At 48.5% G+C, this 19,086-nt stretch overlaps 1 protein-coding gene across 2 annotated transcripts in view; it reads right to left on the bottom strand.

The window, feature by feature from the left end:
- The window catches only part of Thsd4 (thrombospondin type 1 domain containing 4), a 552,173-nt gene that overhangs the window by 21,315 nt on the left and 511,772 nt on the right, over nucleotides 1-19,086 (bottom strand). For both annotated transcript variants that reach the window (XM_074061754.1, XM_074061755.1), the window contains 6 exons: nucleotides 16,863-16,959; nucleotides 11,780-12,055; nucleotides 6,126-6,255; nucleotides 4,723-4,927; nucleotides 4,138-4,311; nucleotides 457-630 (listed from right to left, as the gene is read on the bottom strand). In XM_074061754.1, coding sequence (XP_073917855.1) covers nucleotides 457-630; nucleotides 4,138-4,311; nucleotides 4,723-4,927; nucleotides 6,126-6,255; nucleotides 11,780-12,055; nucleotides 16,863-16,959 — 1,056 coding nt within the window. The remainder of the gene's footprint in view (nucleotides 1-456; nucleotides 631-4,137; nucleotides 4,312-4,722; nucleotides 4,928-6,125; nucleotides 6,256-11,779; nucleotides 12,056-16,862; nucleotides 16,960-19,086) is intronic.

The raw sequence follows: 19,086 nt of genomic DNA, 5'->3' as shown, positions 1-19,086 counted from the left end.
CAGTACGCCACGCCAGCCTTTGAAATTCCAGTTTGGACTCCATCAAGTGCAGACAAAGTGGCTTTGTCACCAGCAAGAACGCCAGAAGCAGCGGTGGCCAGCGGTGACTTCCTGCGTGTCCTGTGTGCCAGGCACTTTTCCGTGCTTCTTAATTATGTCATTTCTGCTAAAACAACCCCAAAAGGTGCCGTGACTGCCAGCATTTTCTAGACCAGGAAACCAAGCCCGACAACAAGCTCCCCGACTTCGCCCAAGTGCTTAAGTGAGTGTGCAGGAGGCGCTCCCTGACCGCTGCTGACCGAATGGGGTGCCCAGAGCGTCACCAGGCTCACAACGGGTGGCTGGTGGCACAGCTGGAGGCAGGGGGGACACCTGCCCCAAGTCGTGGTTCCTAGCCCCACTCTTACGCTGCCTCTTGCGAGGGACAGACAGACACATCCAGTTGTGGCTACTAACCTGGCTCCAGCTCCCAGCAAACCACTCCACCTTGCCCGTGCAGGGCCCATTGTCACACGGGGTGTCCTCCGCTGGCCGGTTGTTCCCACAGCCCTCCAGGGGCAGGCTGCTGACGTGGTTTGTCATGCACACGACCGAGCGGGTCCGCACCCCAGCCCCACACTCCGCCGAGCACTGTGAGACGGGAGGAGGGCACGTTAGAGGGGACATCCCAAAGGACGTCAGGGGGGATGGGACGCCTCATTGTCTTACAGACTCTAGAAATGTCTGACAACTTCTTATGCACGAAGCACTCCATGACTGTCATCCTTCCTGCCCCTTATCCACCATTTTGCTTTCTACATTTTCAGTCGGTTATGGCCAAACGCAGCCTGAAACATTCAATGGAAAATTTCAGAAAGAAGCATTTCGTAAGTTTTAAGTGGTCCCAGTCAGCACATGTTTCTAGACTGAAGTCCCTAGACAATTCCCTCCCACACACTTCATGCTGGACAAAGCTGCAGTGGCTGTGACTCCCAAGTCACATGACATGCACAGAGTCTTGTCTGTGCTGTTCCCTCAGCCTGGAAAGCTGTTCCCTTCACCAGAATCCTTTAAGGCTCAGCTCAGACACCGTCTCCTCTTTCTGCTTCCTTCCTTTGTGTTACTGTCACTTGTGTCTTGTCTAGTTCCTTTGTTCTTTTTGTTCACTGTAGCAGTAGGCTTGTGAGGACAGGGACTATGGGATGATCTTTAAGTCCTTCTCTGGTGAATTAGTTACATTTCTTGTTGCTGTGACCAAAATGCCTGACAGAAACAACTTAAGGGAAGGAAGGGTGTCTTTGGCTCAGAGGTTTTAGTTTTGGAGGTGGAACATGTGTATATGATGGGATATTATTCTGGCCATAAAAAGAACAAGATCTTGCCATCAGCCACGACATGGATGGGCCTGGAGGACATTACGCTGAGGGAAATAAGCAGACACAGAAAGGATGAGGTTTCGGGGGGTTTGGTCTGTCATGGCGGGGAGGGCATCGGGGAGCAGAGTGCTCACATCGTGGTGACCAGGAAGCAGAGTCATTTGTTACAGTAACTGGAGTAGTCTAGCTAGAGGACTTTTTGTTTCAGCCGTGTGTGATCTGGACTTTTCCTAACTTTAAGCTCAAGATATTTAAAATCTCTTACAGGGAATCAAAGATAACAAAATGTCAGTCGTCACTGTTTCAAACCCTAAAAGCGTTTCTTCTCACTGGTCTCCGTCTGCCTAGCTAACTTCATCTTCCCCTTTCCGAAGCTACAATGTGCGTGCAGCCGGGGACGTCTCCACATTCCCACGTGCTCAGCTTCAAAGAAGGATGTCAGGGGGCCAGCCAGTGTCCGAGGAGGGGACACCGCGCTGGTGGGACCAGCAGAGCGAAACTCACAACGAATTGACACTGGGAAGCGGCTGCCCATGCAGGGGCTGGCCCAGGAGGCCTCTGGGCAGCAACGAGGGGCAGGAGCCTGTCCCCGCAGCAAGGGTCCCAGGCCTCCCACACCCGCTGTTCCCGAGAGACGCTCCCAAAACGAGGGCCCATCTGCTCCAGCGCTCAGAAAGGACCTGACTCCGCCTGGCCCGTCATCGCGGCTTGAACACGGAGGCGCACGGGCCCTGAGCAAGCTGTGAGCACCGCTTTTGGCCTCTCGTGTCCCGGGACGGTCGGGCTCTCATTACTCTTGAGCGTGTGCAGCTGTGCGGTGACCTAAACAACTCAATGTCTTCTCTCGTTTCTTCCCTGGAAACTTCACTGACAGTGACAGTCATTACGGAACAGGCTGGTGGGCTTTCTAACAGGCTTCTGATTAAAAATTGCACGTGTTTCCGCCTGCCACAGATTTGTAGAACTAGAAAGTAAATGAACTAAAACTTGCAGAAAAAGTCTGATAAAGTTGACTTTTAATTAAAAGTAGGTGCAAGTCAGGCGCTGGTGGCTCACGCCTGTAATCCCAGCTACTCAGGAGGCAGAGCTCAGGAAGATCGCGGTCCAGGCAAACAGTTCGTGCGACCCTATCTCTAAAAAACCCATTACAAAAAAAGGGCTGGCGGAGTGACTCGAGGTGCAGGCCCTGAGTTCAAACCCCAGTACCAAAACCAACCAAACAAAGCTCTCAGTTGATGCTTGGGATATTTTAAGCAAAAGTTATCTTTCTGTGGAGAAATTTGTCAAAATTCATTAAGACTTCTAGAATTCCTAAAAGTTGGTTCAATAATTCCACTTCCTAAACAATATTTTAGGGAATGAAGGATGGATGCACGTAAAGATTTGTGTACAAACCTGGAGCTGGGCTCACACACCTGTAATCCTAGCTGCTCAGGAGGTGGCGATTGGGAGGATCAAGGTTTGAGGCCAGCCTGATCAAAAAAGTTCATGAGACCTCATCTCAGCCAATAAAAGCTGGGTGCAGTGGTGCACACGTGTCACCCCAGCTACACAGGAGGCATAGGCAAGTCCAGGCCGCCTGGGACACAAACGTAAGACCCTATTTGATAAACAACTAAAGTGAAAAGGACCGGGGACGTGCCCCAGTGGTAACAGCACCTGCCTGACAAGCGCAAGGCTCTGAGTTCGAACTGTCTACACTCTTGAGCTATTTGTCGACACCCGAGGGCCCCAGACTACTGGGGAGAGGACGGTGTGCAGAGAGTGTCTAGCCTTGAAAAGCAGGGGAGGCACCAGCCGTCCACGGCGTGTCTGTTGTATTTCAGGCACAAAACAGGCGTGGTGTGACATAATTATAGCTGATTCAGTGTTTCAGCATTTCTTGATGATATTGAGTGCTGACCAGGGTTGAGCTAACTTTTGTCACACCTGCTCCTCAATCCTGAAGCCCCTAAGTCATTCTCAGGCAGGTTAGCCCAGGGACAGGTGACACGAGGACTACAATGCAAGCTAATACTTGGTGACCTCAAGCCCCACGCAGGAGCTAAAACTGTCAATCTAAGCACTGCGCTAAGCAAGGCAAGCTGCACTGCACGCTCCTTTCCCCGGCATCTCCAGCCGTCACCCCTCGGCTCCTGACTGTCCCACGGGACTTCAGAATGCCTGATCTTTTGATCAACAGCTTCCCCCCAAAGTTACAGGGAACAAGCACCATGTCACAAGACCCCGTAATGAGTGAGATGGCCTCAGACCCTTCCAGGCAGAAGCCTTGAATCCGGGAACCTGGTAATGAGTTCAGGACCTTCCTCTCACTAACATCCTCCTTTTTTTTTTTTAATGTGTGTGCATGGTACTGGGATTTGAACTCAGGGCCCCCGCCTGCTACCACTTGAGCCACTGCCCAGCCCTTTTTGCTTTAGTTGTTTTCCAGGCGGGTCTGGCCTTTGTCTGGGGCCAGCCTAGAGCTGCAGTCTTCCTACCTATTCCTCCTTTTGATAGACGTACGCCATGACAGCTGACTTATTTATTTGGATAAAGTCTTGTTAAGTCTCTACTGGGCCAGCCTTGAGCTACAGTCTTCCTGGTCTCCATCTCCTGAGTAGCTGGGATTAAAAGCTGGTGCCACCAGGCCTGGCTGAGATCCTCCCTGACCTTTCTCCAGTGACAATACAGTCAGAAGTCTGCCCTAAGAATCTGATCTAGTGATCGGTCTTTGTGTAGTTTGGGGACACCTTGTGACATGCAGGTGCTGGTCTGAGCCCCTCTGCCACCGCACACTCACCCTCTCACTCCACTCAGTGAGGAACCAGCTCTTCGCACAGGGTCCCATGTCACAGTTCTCAATGTCATTTGGTCGGAGCTTCATGTTACATTCCTCGTCGTCAACCACGTCCCCAAGGTTGCTCACACACTTCACATCTCGGGTCCTCTGTCCCACTCCACAGGGCACCGAGCACTGAAACACAGCAAGCTCACATCATTCTTTGTCACCTGCCCCCCTGAGCAGATGGGGGAACAGATGTGGGGCTCCTCTGTGTGGCTGGATCCCTTACAATGCACCTAACTCCCTGGGGGAGACTCTCAGCCCTGGGAAACACCACAGGCAGCAGCGCTAAGACTTTGGATGCCTAACCCCGCCCGGCCTCAGTTTTTCCATCTGTGAAATGGAACAGAAAACTGGAAGTAGTCGGCTCTGCTAGTAGACACCAACCACTGCAGGCGGTGGGCGGCCCACACACGAGTCTACCCCCATCCAGATGTGGGTGTGTCCTATGGACGGCAAACATCCCTCCCAGGGAGCCGAGGGTCACCCTGACTGTGGTCCGTGGGGGAGTGGTGGTGGATCTTGGAGAGAGAGACACCATACCGAGGTCCAGTCAGTCCGGATCTGCCACTCGCTGCAGATCTTAAGCTGGCAGGTGCTCGTGGTCTCCGGCTTCTCCAGGTGCTGGCAGCGGTAGGGCTGCACCGTCAGGCTGCGGTTGGCGTATACCTGGCGGCACAGGACCTGGCGGTGCTGCATGCCCAGGCCGCAGGTTTTGCTGCACTCAGACCACTCCCCGATATCCCAGCTGGCTCAGGAATAAGGGCGAGAGGGAGAGAGGGCTTCCGTTAACAGGACTGAGCCTGTGTCCATATTTTCAGAGACACTGGGGAACCCTCTTCCCAGAGCAGTGCTTAAAAGTCTGCCTAGGGCCAGGTGTGGTGGCTCATGCCTGAAATCCCAGCTACTCACGAGGCAGAGATCAGGAGGGTCGCAGTTCAAAGCCAGCCCAAGCAAAAAGTTATTGAGGTCCCCATCTCAACCAATCAGCTGTGTGTGATGGTACACGCCTGTCATCCCAGCTATGAGGGAGGCGGAGGTAGGAGGATTGCAGTCTGGCACGGACAAAAAGTGAGACCCTACCCAAAAATTAAAGCCAAAAGGGCTGGGGGAGTCGCTCAAGTGGTAGAGCACCTGTATGGCAAGAGGAGGCCCTGAGTTCAAATCCTAGTTACTCCCACCCTCCCCCCAAAAAAAGTCCATCTGGTTGTGCAAGGGTGAACGCTCTGAAGTGCTGTTTACTGCTGACCACATTTGCCCAGATTCTGTACAAAGTTACAGAAAACTGAGCAGGACAAATGGCTGTCTAGTTAACCCCCCCACCCACCGCCACAGGCTAGTTTTATTACCCTATAGAACATCAGGCTGCTCAGTTTTCGAAACTAAGACCCCTATTCTGGCACTTTTGCTTTTCTTGCTTCCACATCTTGCTCGCTACCCTCCGCCACCATCCCAGCCTCCTTAATTAGTTAAACGAGTCATCAGCACGCATCCATTGTGCATTTGGACGGGATTTATATTTTTATTACTTAGGGGATTAGGTTTCAACCTTTTAGTTACTTTCCCCTGTTCTTCTGGATGTGTCCTACTTATCAATCAATAACCAGTCCCAAGCCTCTCCCTGGTCCCTTCTCCTGTCTTCTCCAGGCTGGCTGTCAGCTCACTTACACCGCTGACCCCTGGGTCCCCACTCCTTCCTTCCTTCTTCGTCTCCCTTGCCAGGTTGGACCTAACTTATCCTGCTTCTCCAAGGTCAGGCTTGCTGGCTTGTGCCCACTTGCTAAAGGCTCCTGGGCTCCTCCTGAAGAACAGGCAAGCTTGACAGACTTGTGTCACACGCTGGCATAGGCTGTGCTCCTACAGCAGATTTAGATTGCTACTAAGATCTCATGAGCTTGCAGCCAGAAGTGGCCCGAACATCGGCGACCTAGACAGGGGCTTCTTACAAGGCTGGGCAGGGGAAGAGGTTGCAAGGCTCCTCCTCCGAGGTGGGCTTCATGCTGGAGTCGCAGTAGCTCTCAGGAGCCTCTTCGTGGGTGCTTCTGTGCACACAGCGGAAAAGAGGATACTGTGATCCTGCAAGGACACGAGAATGACCTGCAGGACAGTTCTGAACCCTCAAAAGCCAGGCTACAAGGAGATGCCCAGGAAGGAGGGCACAGAACCCACGAGGACAGCCCCCACGCTCCTCCCTCACTGTGTGGTGATGTACACCTACCCACCAGGCTCCACCAGGGGCAGTGCGTGGGCAAGAAGAATCACACCCAGTCCCTGCCCGGCAAGAGCTCACAGTCTCTACGTGGACATGGTTTGAACACGTTCGAAGGCAGATACAACAATTTTCCTAGCAGTTCAGGATAACAAGAGTTCACTCGGCAGGGGAGTGATTATAGAGTGAACAGGAGTAGTAACTTTTCCAAGGTTTTCCGGAGGAGGCAGAAAGTGCCCTGGGGGGGGGGGTCCAGAAAGGGTGGGGTTTGGATGGGGGGGGGCGTGCATGTGTGTTGGGAAGGGGGCTGTCCAGGTGGTCTCACAAACTGGCCAGCTATGTCAGGTATGTGTGTGAGCCAGGTTGAAGGAGAGAGGTGAGCCCATTTGAGAATAGCCAGTTGCCTTTCCCCAAGGATGCACTTTATACATTCCTCTAAGTAATGTGCTGATCCCATGGCATTTCAGTTATCTGAGTGCCCATCTGCTTCCCATCTCCCCTAGGACGGCCAGCCGCCCTGGGAAAGGACAAGTTCTTGTTTATCTCTATAACCCCACACCTGGCAGTTTGTTGAGTATTTATCAGAGGTTTAATATTTGTTTTCAGTACTTTGCTAACAAATAATAACTGCCTCTGGTTGTTTTTAAATACACAGCCTGGCTTCATTGACTTAATAAGGATAAAACTATTTTGGATAAAAAATTAAGTGGAATTTCTAGCTCTCAATTCAATTTTGCCTTCCTCACTCTGCTGCCACCTGCTGGCAGCATTGGGCACTACAACTGTACTTGAAATGCACTGTCTGCCCCTCAGTCGGGTTTTAGACACAGTTCTTGCTGGGAAGAGCAAGGTCACGTACTCCAAAACTCTGCTTATCTCTGTTGCTAACTGGCCAGGCACTTGTATTTTTCAGGCCTCCAACTTGTTAAAATTTTAATTATAACATGAAAAAACGTAGGTGTTCCCCGCTGATCCTGCAGTTCTTGTAAGAAACTTGACAGTTTGTAAGACAGTTTCAAATCCAAAACGATCATTTGTTGAAATTACTTTGCTGTAAAAATTTACAGTGTGGCGATAACTTGAGACTATTATTTAAAACAACTTTGCCATTAAGCCTAATTATTAGCTGAATAAAAAGCAGGACTGACTGTAAAACGAACAGGAAGCAAAAACTTCAGTGGAGCTCAACTTTGTTGACCTACATATCTCCTTCCATTAAGTAGAAGAGATTTTTAATTAAATTCAACAAACAGCACACTGTAAGACTCAGTTCACAGCTCGCTGTGCACCATTGGAGACCCAGCTAGCAAAGGATTAAGCAAAGATCTTAGCCTGTTCCTTCCCCTCCTGACTGTACGGATTTAACTTTTCTGCTTATGAGTTTGTGGATTGGAAGGCAAAAGGCATTACTCCAACCTCTTGGCCCTTACACAAGGGGGAACCTAATATTTGTAGCTGAGAGGATACAGGACACCATAGGAATGCCCTGGAAGGATGGTCTCTGCTTGGGGCTGGCTGGCAGATGGCCATTGCTGGCCTCCCTCCTGCCCCATTTTACTGCAGTCTGTGCACTGCCCATTGGAAATGACCCAAGGGAATGCAATCAGAGGCTCTTTGTCTCTCTGATGGTGAGAAAATGCCAGATGGACAGCTCTTAACTCCAGGGACTGCCACAGCTTCTTTCTTTGGTCAGTTTTAATATCTGCAGAAAGGGGGACCTGTCACTCAGAGCAACGGCGCCTCCCATTGTTCAAGGTTGTGATGTGAGGATTGCTTTGATTACTAGCAAGCAAAGACAAGGAATGGAGGGCAGGGGCTGCCTAGGCTTTAGGTGGCAGGACCCATCTGAAGTTGGCTTGTCTGGCTTGTATGTTGGCATACTGGTCAAAAGAGAAATATGTTACATTGAAGGTGGGAACTGTGCCATCGGTAACAAATGGGTGACATTACGGAGGGAAAGACAAAAGAAGGACCAAGAAAAAATTAAATGAGTCCAGACTTGGCAGTGCAGGAATCAACTGAGCCAAGCCAGGGTCTGGCAGAGATCTAGATAGTGATCATGTTGAGTAAGGGTCACTCCTGGGTGCTCCCCCAAGGGGATGAAGCCTTGAAAGGGTGATGTGTACCAGCGAGGCATGGGCACATGTGATCTGGTCAGCTTCACCAACGAGGACTGGCGAGAGTCTGGAGAAGGTTTGTTAGGGGACAAGTGGTGAGATCCCAAGCTGTGTAGCAAGGAGGCTGGTAGTACTGGCAGGCTTGGAGTCTCTTGGTGACAGCACACTTGTCATTCTGCTGACCACTGAGAGGTGAGCTAGGTGTTTATATCCATAGGGCCTCACCTTCCTTGCACGTGTGCTGCCCTCACTCTACAGGGAACAAAGGAGGGGCAACCATGGGCTCCTGCCTCCTGTCACGTGGAAGAGAAAGAGAAGAGGGAGAGGCAGTGCATACCTATATTTCTTTTATTTTCTGTCTATCTTTTGGGCCTGAAAGCCAGGCTAAAGAAGAGCAGGACTGTCATCTCAGACACTCTAAGCAGCAGATGCTAAGTGTGGTGTGAGCGTGTACACGCAGCTATGTACAGGCTAAATATTTGAATTGGGTACCATGGGAGTTAAATCCCACCCCTCATGCCTTAGTAAGGGAGTCTGTGTGTGCAAACCTGTGTGTCTACCACACAAGGAGAAATGCAGCCTTAGATGATTACAGACAATCACAGGGAAATCTAGGGAACCAAGATTATTCTGTTTTGAATACATAAACCCACATTCTCGTGCTATTGAGATAGTGTGTGGGTAAGCGCAGGAACAGACCTGTCTCTTTAGGATATACTAAAGATGTTAAAAACCACCCTAACCTCTTTTTTAATAGTTCATACATTCCACATTTGAAATATGATACATTCATTTATCCAAGCAACATCTGAGGAGCGCGTCCCATGCACTCACTGTGACACCACATACAGAGGCTGTGGAGTGTGCACTCGTGGCGACAACCCAGCGAGCAGGGACACACGGAAATGAGTCCTGAACCGCTGTGGCTGCCAACGAAGGAGAGTCTACCTTTTTCCTTGGGAAAGGAAGAAGGTAACTGAGTTAGATCTTGGAGCATGGGTAGGAATTTGCTGGCCAGATACCCAAAGAGAAGAAGGGAGACTTATTATCTCAGTGTGGATCATGCACCGAAGGGGCGTTGGGGGCCAAAATGCCTGGAACCCTTGGATTGAGGTCTCTCCATCATGTCTGGTACAGGTTGGAGAGAGCCTGCTGAAGGGCCATCTGGATGAGGAAATGGCGTCCACGCAGGAGCACGGGTCGGTGTGAGCAGGCACATGCTTTTGTCTGTACCTCATTTTGTCCACAAAGCAATGCCTTACAGTCTCTGATGGGGGCCAAAGAATCTTCTACACTTGACACCCATGATATAGAACGACACGATGACAATTTTCACCCTCTTTATGACTCTCCCTCATGGTTGCCTGGTGTACTTGGTTGCTTTTATGAACACCATGCCACTAGGTATATGGAGGAATAATTTTTGAAACACGACCTTTTGATCTTGGGAGTCAGTTACGCGATACACTGCTTATCTCTACATGCCAGCAACACAATCTTATTAAAATGATTTGGGACTTAATGCAGAATTAGCTCAAACTTTCTGCCCTTGTCAAAAGACACATTGTGTAGGCCTTTAATTTTCCTTCACAAAGCTAACAAAGAAAGTTGGTTCAATGACTCCAGATCACATTCTTTGCCTGTGGATCAAGTACAAATAAAATTGGTGCAATCAACCTCTCTAAGTCAACCCTCCAGTTACCCAGTCCTTATGGATCTGCAGAGGTTTTAGCTTCCAGCCCCGCAAAGAGACAAAGACTTAAGATGCTATCCTCAAAAGCCAGTAAAGCATCATGCTTATGAAAAGGATAAAAGCATTAGAAACGGTGGTGAGAGATTTTTTCCATAGGCTAATTATGTCAAAGTTTCCAAATTTCATACCTTTAGCAACAGGTATCAAAGCAATACCCTGAGTGTGTCACCCAGCTTCCCAGTTTGTAGAAAGTCCTGCGGTACAGTCTTTTTGTTGCTGTAGTGACCTCCCTCAGAGAACAGCTGCCTCTGGGCAACAATAGAACTTTGGACAAACCAGGGGCTATTGTCACACACAGGAAGCACATTGTAATGACACTGTTTATAAGTGTATCCTCTGGGTATCCTCGAAGTGAGGAGCTTGGTCACCTTGAAATAGAAGCCAGGGGCCCAATGGTCACATTAAGTATTTGGGTTACCACATGCCACATCTACTGTATCTTTGGTTTCCAAGGAAATGGGACCCTGGGTCTGTGTCACAGTTTAGGGCTGATGCTGACACACTGCCAGACTTTACCTTGAACCTATCAAAACTGCCTTATTTAAATCTCACTGAAACTTCCCTTGTCCCTAACCTTCCTCTGGAGTGTGGTCCCCTTCCTGACAGTTGATAAACCTGGTGTTGTGAGGCTGCAGGTTTATCCCTGAAGGACCTAGTTGGCTGGTTAGGACAGGGAATAACCAAGCACTAAGATTTCACTGGGTGCATATAGAAGGGAGTTGGTGAGGATAAAAGCTAGCTAGCTCCAAGTCCTCAGAATGCTTTCTTTTATCCCTTAGGTTAGAGTCTGCTGCAAACTTGACTTGTACATCAACTTTTAGACCTTGAAGCACGGGACGATGTCTGTGATTATTTATGAACATATGTGGTCAGGGAAGGCCTGGTTTGCACAAACCCTGCATGTTCTATGAAAAACCCATCTTTAGGACTTGGCCTTGGCAGCTCCTGGAAGACAATCTTGGGGCCTTTGGACAAGGGTGTTTTCTGTGCCCGAGAATGTGGGCCCTGCTGTGTGAGTTTGACAAGATAACTGATGCAACAAGTTCAGTTCCAGGGACTGTTTCTGGATGCCCAAGGCCTTACCATGTTGTAACAGTTTCTCCTCTGGAGTACTGAGGTCTGAATAGTCAAGGTCAGCCACATGGGAACTGTATATCTATGTGACTAGCTCCTCATAAAACCCTGGACACCAAAGCCCTGGTTGTCAATACTTGGCAGGTGCTGTCACCCATCAATGTTAGGAGTGTTAAGTGCCTCCATGAGTGACTCCACTGGGAAGGGACCCCTGGGACCCTGCCATGCGCCTTTTTCCCTTGCTGACTCTAATTTGTATTCTATAATAAAGGGAAGCTACGAGCCCGGCAGCTTTTCTGAATCTTGAAAGTCCTGTTGGTTCTCTGAGCCTGAGGGTCACCTTGGGACCACCAACCCACTGTGTCACACCAAGGAGCGATCTTGCAGGTAGGTTCACAGAGGTGAGTTTGCTGTGTCCATGCCTTCCTACCCTACACATGGCCTCACCTTTCCCACAGGTGGCTGAGCATTCTGTTGTCCCCAACTGTTTCCAGTTGTGATCCCGGCTTCGCCTTGGGGGTTGTGGAGCTGGTGGCACCGAGTTGTCTGGTCGGTTGGAAGGAAATCTGTCTGGATGCCTGACTGGGAAGGTCTGTGCTGACTCTGAGGTGAATATTTCAGGTGGCCCCCCATGCAAGTCTTCCTTCTCCCTGTTCCTCTCTTTCTCTTCTCCATCTTCCTGGTTCTTGTCTTCTGTTTCCAGCTGGCCATTGAAGGATTCCCCTAGGAAAGGGGACACACATGCACACAGAGTTGAAAGGAAACTGCTTCTATCTCGGAAATGATGTAACGAGAGATCATTTCTGATCCGCAGGATATAATCACAATATTTAAGGTAAGAAGATACTCATTTCCCTCAATATTCAAAACATTATTTAAAATCAGTAAGAAGGGGACTAAGGTAGAAAGGAGTAAAATAGAGGGGATGAACCAATTTGGGTTATAATACATATGTACATGGAAATGTCACAAAGATATTCCCTGCATAGCTATTTTAAACAAACAAAAATGTGTTTTTTTTAAATATAGAAAAACAGAGGACAAGAAGGTAAAAGAGGTCCTGTCTGGGGGTTGGCACCAATGGGAGGGGGAGGATGTAAGGAAAGGGTGCAGGAGGGTGACTATGGTGGAATATTATGTACTCATGTATGAAAAATGGAAAAATGAGACCTGTTGAAACTGTTCTGGGAGTAGGGGAGAGGGGATAAAGGAGAGTGATGGAGGGGGTGAATTCAACTATGATGTATCATAAGAACTTTAAATGTCACAATGTACCCCCAGTACAACAATAATAATTAATTAATTAAAAAGATAAAATCAATAAGAAAAAGACAAACTTCCCAATAAGAAAAGTAGGCAAGGCTATGGAGAAACAGTTCCCACAAAAAAGAAGTGCCAGCAGCTAAAAGTCATACTCAAACTCAGACTCACTCCTGCTGAAAGAATTTCCTGTGAAAACAAGAATAAGGACACAGAGTGCTTCATTTACTGAACAGTAAAGATTAGAGTTTGGAAAGCCTTACATCTCTTGAGGTAGAAAAGCACATTTTCACTCACCATGAATGAGTTAGGTGCCAATTTTTGGAGGACACTTTGGCACTAGCTATCCAATTTTTTTTTTTTTTTTTGGTAGGACTAGAGTTTGGAGTCAGGGCTTTGTCCTTGCAGGGCAGGTGCTCTACCACTTGAGCCACACCTCCAGTCCATTTTGCTCTGGTTCTTTTGGAGATGGGGGGGCTCTTGAACTATTTGCCTGGGCTGGCCTCGAACTGCAATCCTCCTGATCTCAGCCTCTCAATATCTAAGTTTTAAATATGCATACCCTTTGACCTAGTTACTCAGTTTCTAGAATAAATATTCTCATTCTTTTTATGTAAAGTTGCACATAAAAGTATGGTCATTAAAGTATTATTTGAAGTAGTAAAGTATTTTTAAGGTTCACCAGCGGTGGTGGTTAAAATACATTATGCTACAGCTGTGTGGTTTCACACGAAAGACTGCAGCACATATGTTCTGACATGAAAACAGGAATCTGATAAGGTTTTTGGTGTACAAGAAAGGCACAAAATTCCACTTGTATACACACAGAGACACACACCTGCACAGATGTGGCAGGTGACTTTTTTCTTTTTTTGGCAGTACTGAAGTTTGAACTCAGGGCTTCATGCTTGTTAGGCAGGCACTGTACTGCTTGAGCCACACCTCCAGCCCTGACTTTTTGAGAACTGACTTGTGTTTGGTTCTCTGCCTTTGTTCTTCCTCCTATCCCAGTCTGAAATAGCAGCCATGTCTTCAGAATTTTTTTTTTCCAGGGGAGAAAATGAAAGCTGCTTGAGGTATACAGTTGTCCCTACCATGGTGCAAACCTAGGCTCTCAGTGAGGTTACAGTGGACTTTGAGGAGGAGGAGGAGAAGGAGGAGGAGGAAGAAGAGGAGAAGGAGGAGACAAAGACAACGAAAGTGTGGAAAGGGCTTTTTCAGACAGATATTTCTAAGGAAGGGGAAGTCGAAGTCTGAGGTCTTGGATTTCCTGTGCACCACTGACCCTGACATGTACCCAGCAACATCCCAGAAGGAGGCCGTTTCTGTAAGGGGATTGGGGGCTGGTTGTCAAGCTTACCCAGCGTCCTGTGCGCCCAGCACAAGTTGGAAGGGGCGGAGCCCTTGTGGCCTCTCCTGTGGCACCTCAGTGGACTCGGTAATAGAGACTTTCATAGGCCCCAGCCAGGGCTTGGGTCCATTTCCATTCTGGGGTCCTTCCTCCCCCTGGAGTGGTGTGTGTGGTGTCCCCTAATTGACTGAGATTGTTTTCCACCACCTTCAAAGGCTAACGTTGAAGTTAGATTCAAATTAATTAATAGAAAATAGTGATATTGTGTATTCCTTGTACACTCAGATGGCAGACAAAGATTTGAACTGTCTGCAAATATGTTTGTATATGTGCAGAAGGGGGCCAGGCAGAATCCCATCCAGTTGTAAGAGATGGGGAAGGGGATGTGACTGGAGGCTGTTGTTAGTTTTGCTTTTTAGAGCAGAAGGTAGAGCTCCATTGACCCCACTGGCACTATCAAAATCCCACATGGAGGGCATATTTGTTACAACTGCCCGCCATGTAGCCCAGACTCCACAGTTTCCCCTGGGGTTCACTCTTGGTGGGGTCCATCTATGAGTAAGACTAATGTGTAATAGCTTACATCCACCATTATGGTACTACACAGAGCAGGGCCACCTGTCCTAATCCTCTGGGCTCTGCCTACTCATTCTTTCCTCCCACCCCGGGGACCACTGATTTTTTTTTGGCTCCATAATGATGACTTTTCTAGAATGTCATGTGGTTGCACTTGATCCTCACAGGACCTCTGCAGACTGTCTCCTTTAACTTAGTGACAGGCACTTCAGGGTCCTCCATGTCTTCTGGTGGCTGAAAGGCAGACTGAAGAGCCACTGAAGGCTCTTCTATCCCACTGTCTGGAGGACATCTTGTTGCTTCCAAGTTTTGGCAATCATGGGGCAGCTGTTTTGACTTTATTCCTATTTTGAATATTGTTCACGCATGTATCATTTTATGCAAAGTCAGGAGGAGAGTTCTAGGTTACTACGGAACACAGTTAAAAATATCACAGCTCTCACCACCCTTTCAGCAGCACTTTCTTAGTTGGCTAATTCTAGTACTGTGTGGTTTCAAATATCACCTGCAGTTTAGACCAGGCATGTTGATTAAGTGAGCCTGCCTAGGATGTCATAAGACAAAAACATTTTTTAATCTTTTCAGTACCTGGTATGTGCTGGGTGCTATCTAGAATGGACACTTTATTATTCAGTCTGCATCCATACCCCCCAAAGAGAGCTTCTGAAGGTAGTTTTCCCTTCTATTTTGTAGAGCAGGATGTGTTCAGAGACGTTGCTGATTTGCTTGAGCGTGCACAGGAAGAGAGCGGTTTCAGACTGCGGTCTCCTGACTGCTGACATAGCAGATGGGTCTGCTTCATAAAGCCTGTTCTCATCAACTGTGTCCAGTGGACCCTTCTGGCCTGCTCTTCCCACGAGGCTGTCGTCAGTCATCACCACTGCACTTGACTTTAGCTTGTCTCACAGTCCCTATGAATTAGTAACAGACTCCAGAAGTTTCTGTATTTTGTCACCTAAACTTGGTTTCTCAGACTCAGACTGTGTGTTGCTCTTGGATACGGCATACCCAACTCTGTCTGGGTAGGTGTGCTGACTTGGAGCGTTAATAGCACCCCAGTTGTACATGCTGGACCCACACCACTTACACCTGCTTCCAGGCAGCCTGGTGGCTCTGTCCCAACCTGTGACAATCAGATAAACTTATCATCCAGCCAGGGCCCAGGGAAGGATGGACAGGCCAGGTCTGACATCTGTCTCCTCTTCCTAGGACAGGCACTGGATGAGGCAACTTCCAGGCAGTGTAACAAGCACAGGGCTTAGTTGCACAGGCTGGCCTGAGGTCACTGCCCAGTGTGGGACCTGGACAAGGAATTTAATTTACTTAACCTTCCTTACTCTTAAAATAAAGCCAATACAGTACTTCCCTCGGAGTACTGTAGTGAGAATTTGGAGAGCTAGGACTCAGTGCCTGTGAGCTATTACTGTTCTCAGTGCTTCCCGGGCTCCACTGGGTGGCAGGCTCCGCCATCACTGGGTGAGGTGATGTCTGCAGAGAGAAGTTCCATGCTTAGCACCAGGTGAGAGATGGGATGCCTGCTCTCTTCCATCGGGAGTGCCTCCCAGGAAGTACCGAGGAGGCTGGTTCGGTGGGGACTCAGTAACCCTTTCAGATAGGTCAAAGCATTATTAATAGGAGCAACAGGGGACCAAGAAAAAAGGAATATAGTACCTAATGTCCCCCCTCCCCCAAAGGGTCTTCTTCCTAATCCCTGGAACCTGTGAATATGTCGCCTTATATGGCAAGCAAGACTTTGCTAATGTGATTAAGTGAAGGATTTTGAGAGATTGTCCTGGACTATGTGGGTGACTCAATGTAATCTCAAGGGTCTTTACAAGGGAAAAAGATAGGAGAATAAGAATAAGAGAAGGAGGTGAGAGGCTGGTTGAGGGCCAGAGTGAGATTTGAAGGGGTCTCCCTGCTGGAAGGGGTCTGGAGCCAAGGAAGGCAGTTGTCTCTAGAAGCTGAAAATGGGAAGGAACTGACTTCCCCTCAAGCATGCAGAGGGAGCCCGGTCTGCTGACACCTTGATCTTGGCCCCAATAGCCAATGTGTCTTGCCCTCAGCCAGCAGTGTAGGAGGTAATTTCCTCGAGCAACAATGGAGAGCCAGGGGAAGACATGGCGGAATGCTGGACTGGGAAGACAGGTCAGGAAGCTTGCTTTGGCTCTGAATCAAGGGAATAAAACTGTCTTATGAGCAGGGTTCAACAAATGGTGAAGTGTGCTCTGAGGTCAAGTCCACTGACTTGAAATACGTGTTTATGGGTTTTCTGTATTGAGGGACAAGAAGAGAGAGAGGCCTTTAAGAGGAAGTGACTTGGTGGGAAACGAGGGATTTTACCAGGTCTCCTGTGAGGCGGCACCTGTGGGCTGATGGCGCTGGTCCCCATGATCACATACTCGTAGTGGACTCCTGGGTTCGGGTGCTGGTGTATCATCTGAGCACACAAAAGTCAATGTTACTGCACTTGTACATGTGCTCATCCCCTTTCCCGCTAGCTTGGGTTTCAATGGCCTACGTGGCCCTGCTCTTGACCCGTGGGAATGTGGAGTCAGGGGACCACAGTTGAGGCAGCCCCACACATGCCAGGGCGCACAGAGTCCAGCGCTGTACTGCTGGTGCTGGATTCATTTTTCCCATAACTCCTGCTGCCCAATCCTACTAAAGACAGGCCAGGATGCCTTCCAACAAGCCTCAGATCTTTTGATTATCACTTAAATTAAGCACTTTGGTGACACCGTTTGCCTTTTGGGAGACAGATCTTCACAGAATGGAGGGCAGGGAAACACTCAGCATATCACATGATGATTTAAACCCAACCGAAAACAGTGTCGGAATGAACTATAGAATTCATGCATGCACGGGAATTTAAAACGTTTGTTTTTGAAATTGCTTTTGATTTCACTGATTATTTTTTGATCATGCTTGGTCAGAACTGCAAGTAGTAAATGCATGAATAACATGGGCTTACTATACAGCTAAACAGGTGTGTCATTTTCATCTAGTCATGTTAGTACACTTGTGACAGGCTACATGATGTTATTTCTGACAGCTTCTTTTCATTTGTCGAGATTTGATAAATTCCAAGGAGAAAGGCAGGAGCAACTGGAGCAGAACCTGTCTGCTGGCTCAAGTCTTCCTGCAGACACCATGGCTTAGCTCAGTGCCCTGGAAATGTTACATGTAACATGTTTACACTGCAGGGAACCCATTTGAACACTAGGTGGCACAACAGAGTCACACAGCAAGGACAAGACCTTGTTGGCAGGGCTGGCCTGGACATCAGGCTCCTTTATTAACGTCTTCTTCTTGTCTCTGGAGGCTGGCACAAGGTCTAACCCTTGTGGGTTTTCCAGGACCCACTTGTTTTAATTCAAGGAAAGCCCGAGAACCACAAAGAGATGGGGTCAGAAAAAAAGGTATAAGAAAAGTCTCTGTGGGTCATGTCTCAGGAACCAATGACAGAAAAAAAAAAAACCAAAAAACAAAAAAAACCCAACAGGACAGCAAACAGGAAGCTGTGTAGGGCTGTGGAAGTCAACAGCTGAACAGTGACTGTATCCTGACAAAGACTCAGGATACACGAGCAAGGCCAGCCACCGCCTACTGGCTCTGCAGCACAGGTCCTTCAGGCCCATGGCTGTCATGGTGAGGGGCAGGGCGGTGGGCCACACCAACCAATAAAGGAGAAGCTATAGTGTAAATAGGAGCCAAGCCAGGAGGTACTGTCATGTTTTGAGATTTCTGTCCATTGCTCTACACAGTGGCTCTCATAACTCAGAGCAAGTCTCTGGATCCCACATTTGGAGAAGGAAGAAGTTAGAGTCACAGCTGGTTTCTTAAGTCCTGTTGACCTACAAGCATCTCTGAGCCACCCCTAGCCCCACATTAGGGAGTCCTGTGTCTGTTCTTGTCATTCTTGTCATCATCTGTGTCCCCTTCCTTTGGGTGAGACGGGTCTCCATCTTATGGATCACCCAGAGGTAGGCAGCTACACGATGGCCTGGGCTCCTTCTGCCAGAAACCAAGCCTAACTCATGGGCCTCGTGGAAATGTGTGGCCAAACACAGAGCCCTCGAGAGACACAGTTGTGTGATCTCAGGTTCCTGCTGTCTATCCAGTCTCCTCAGCTCCTTTCACACGATCTGTTACTCCTTCTGTCCCTCTCCCCCACCAATTCTGTGTGAAGGAAATGTACTGGATTCTGCCAGTTTATGAAATTATTGTTGGCCCCCAAGCTGGACCACCCACAGTAGCCTTTCACAAGCTGAGCTTTACCTCTGACACCATTCAAAATTTACCCGGAGTCAACCAACCAAGTGGACAGCCTTTAAAAAAAACCACCCAAATTAACTCTAACAAGGCCTCCTTTGTAATTTCTAGTCCAGGGCACCCAAGAGGAACAGACCCAGAGCAACTGTAGAATTGGAGAAGTAATCACCAGGCAATTAATATTTCCAAAACTCTGACACACAAACGTCACATCGACCAGCATGGCTTTGGTGATGGTAAGTGTATTTACCGGTGAGCTCATTCTTTTTACCCAAATGTTATTTTAGGCTTT

This window comes from Castor canadensis, chromosome 19 (genome assembly GCF_047511655.1).
Source record: "Castor canadensis chromosome 19, mCasCan1.hap1v2, whole genome shotgun sequence".
NCBI lineage: Eukaryota > Metazoa > Chordata > Mammalia > Rodentia > Castoridae > Castor > Castor canadensis.
Note: the sequence above shows the minus strand (reverse complement) of the source record. Positions and strands in the feature narration are given on the sequence as shown.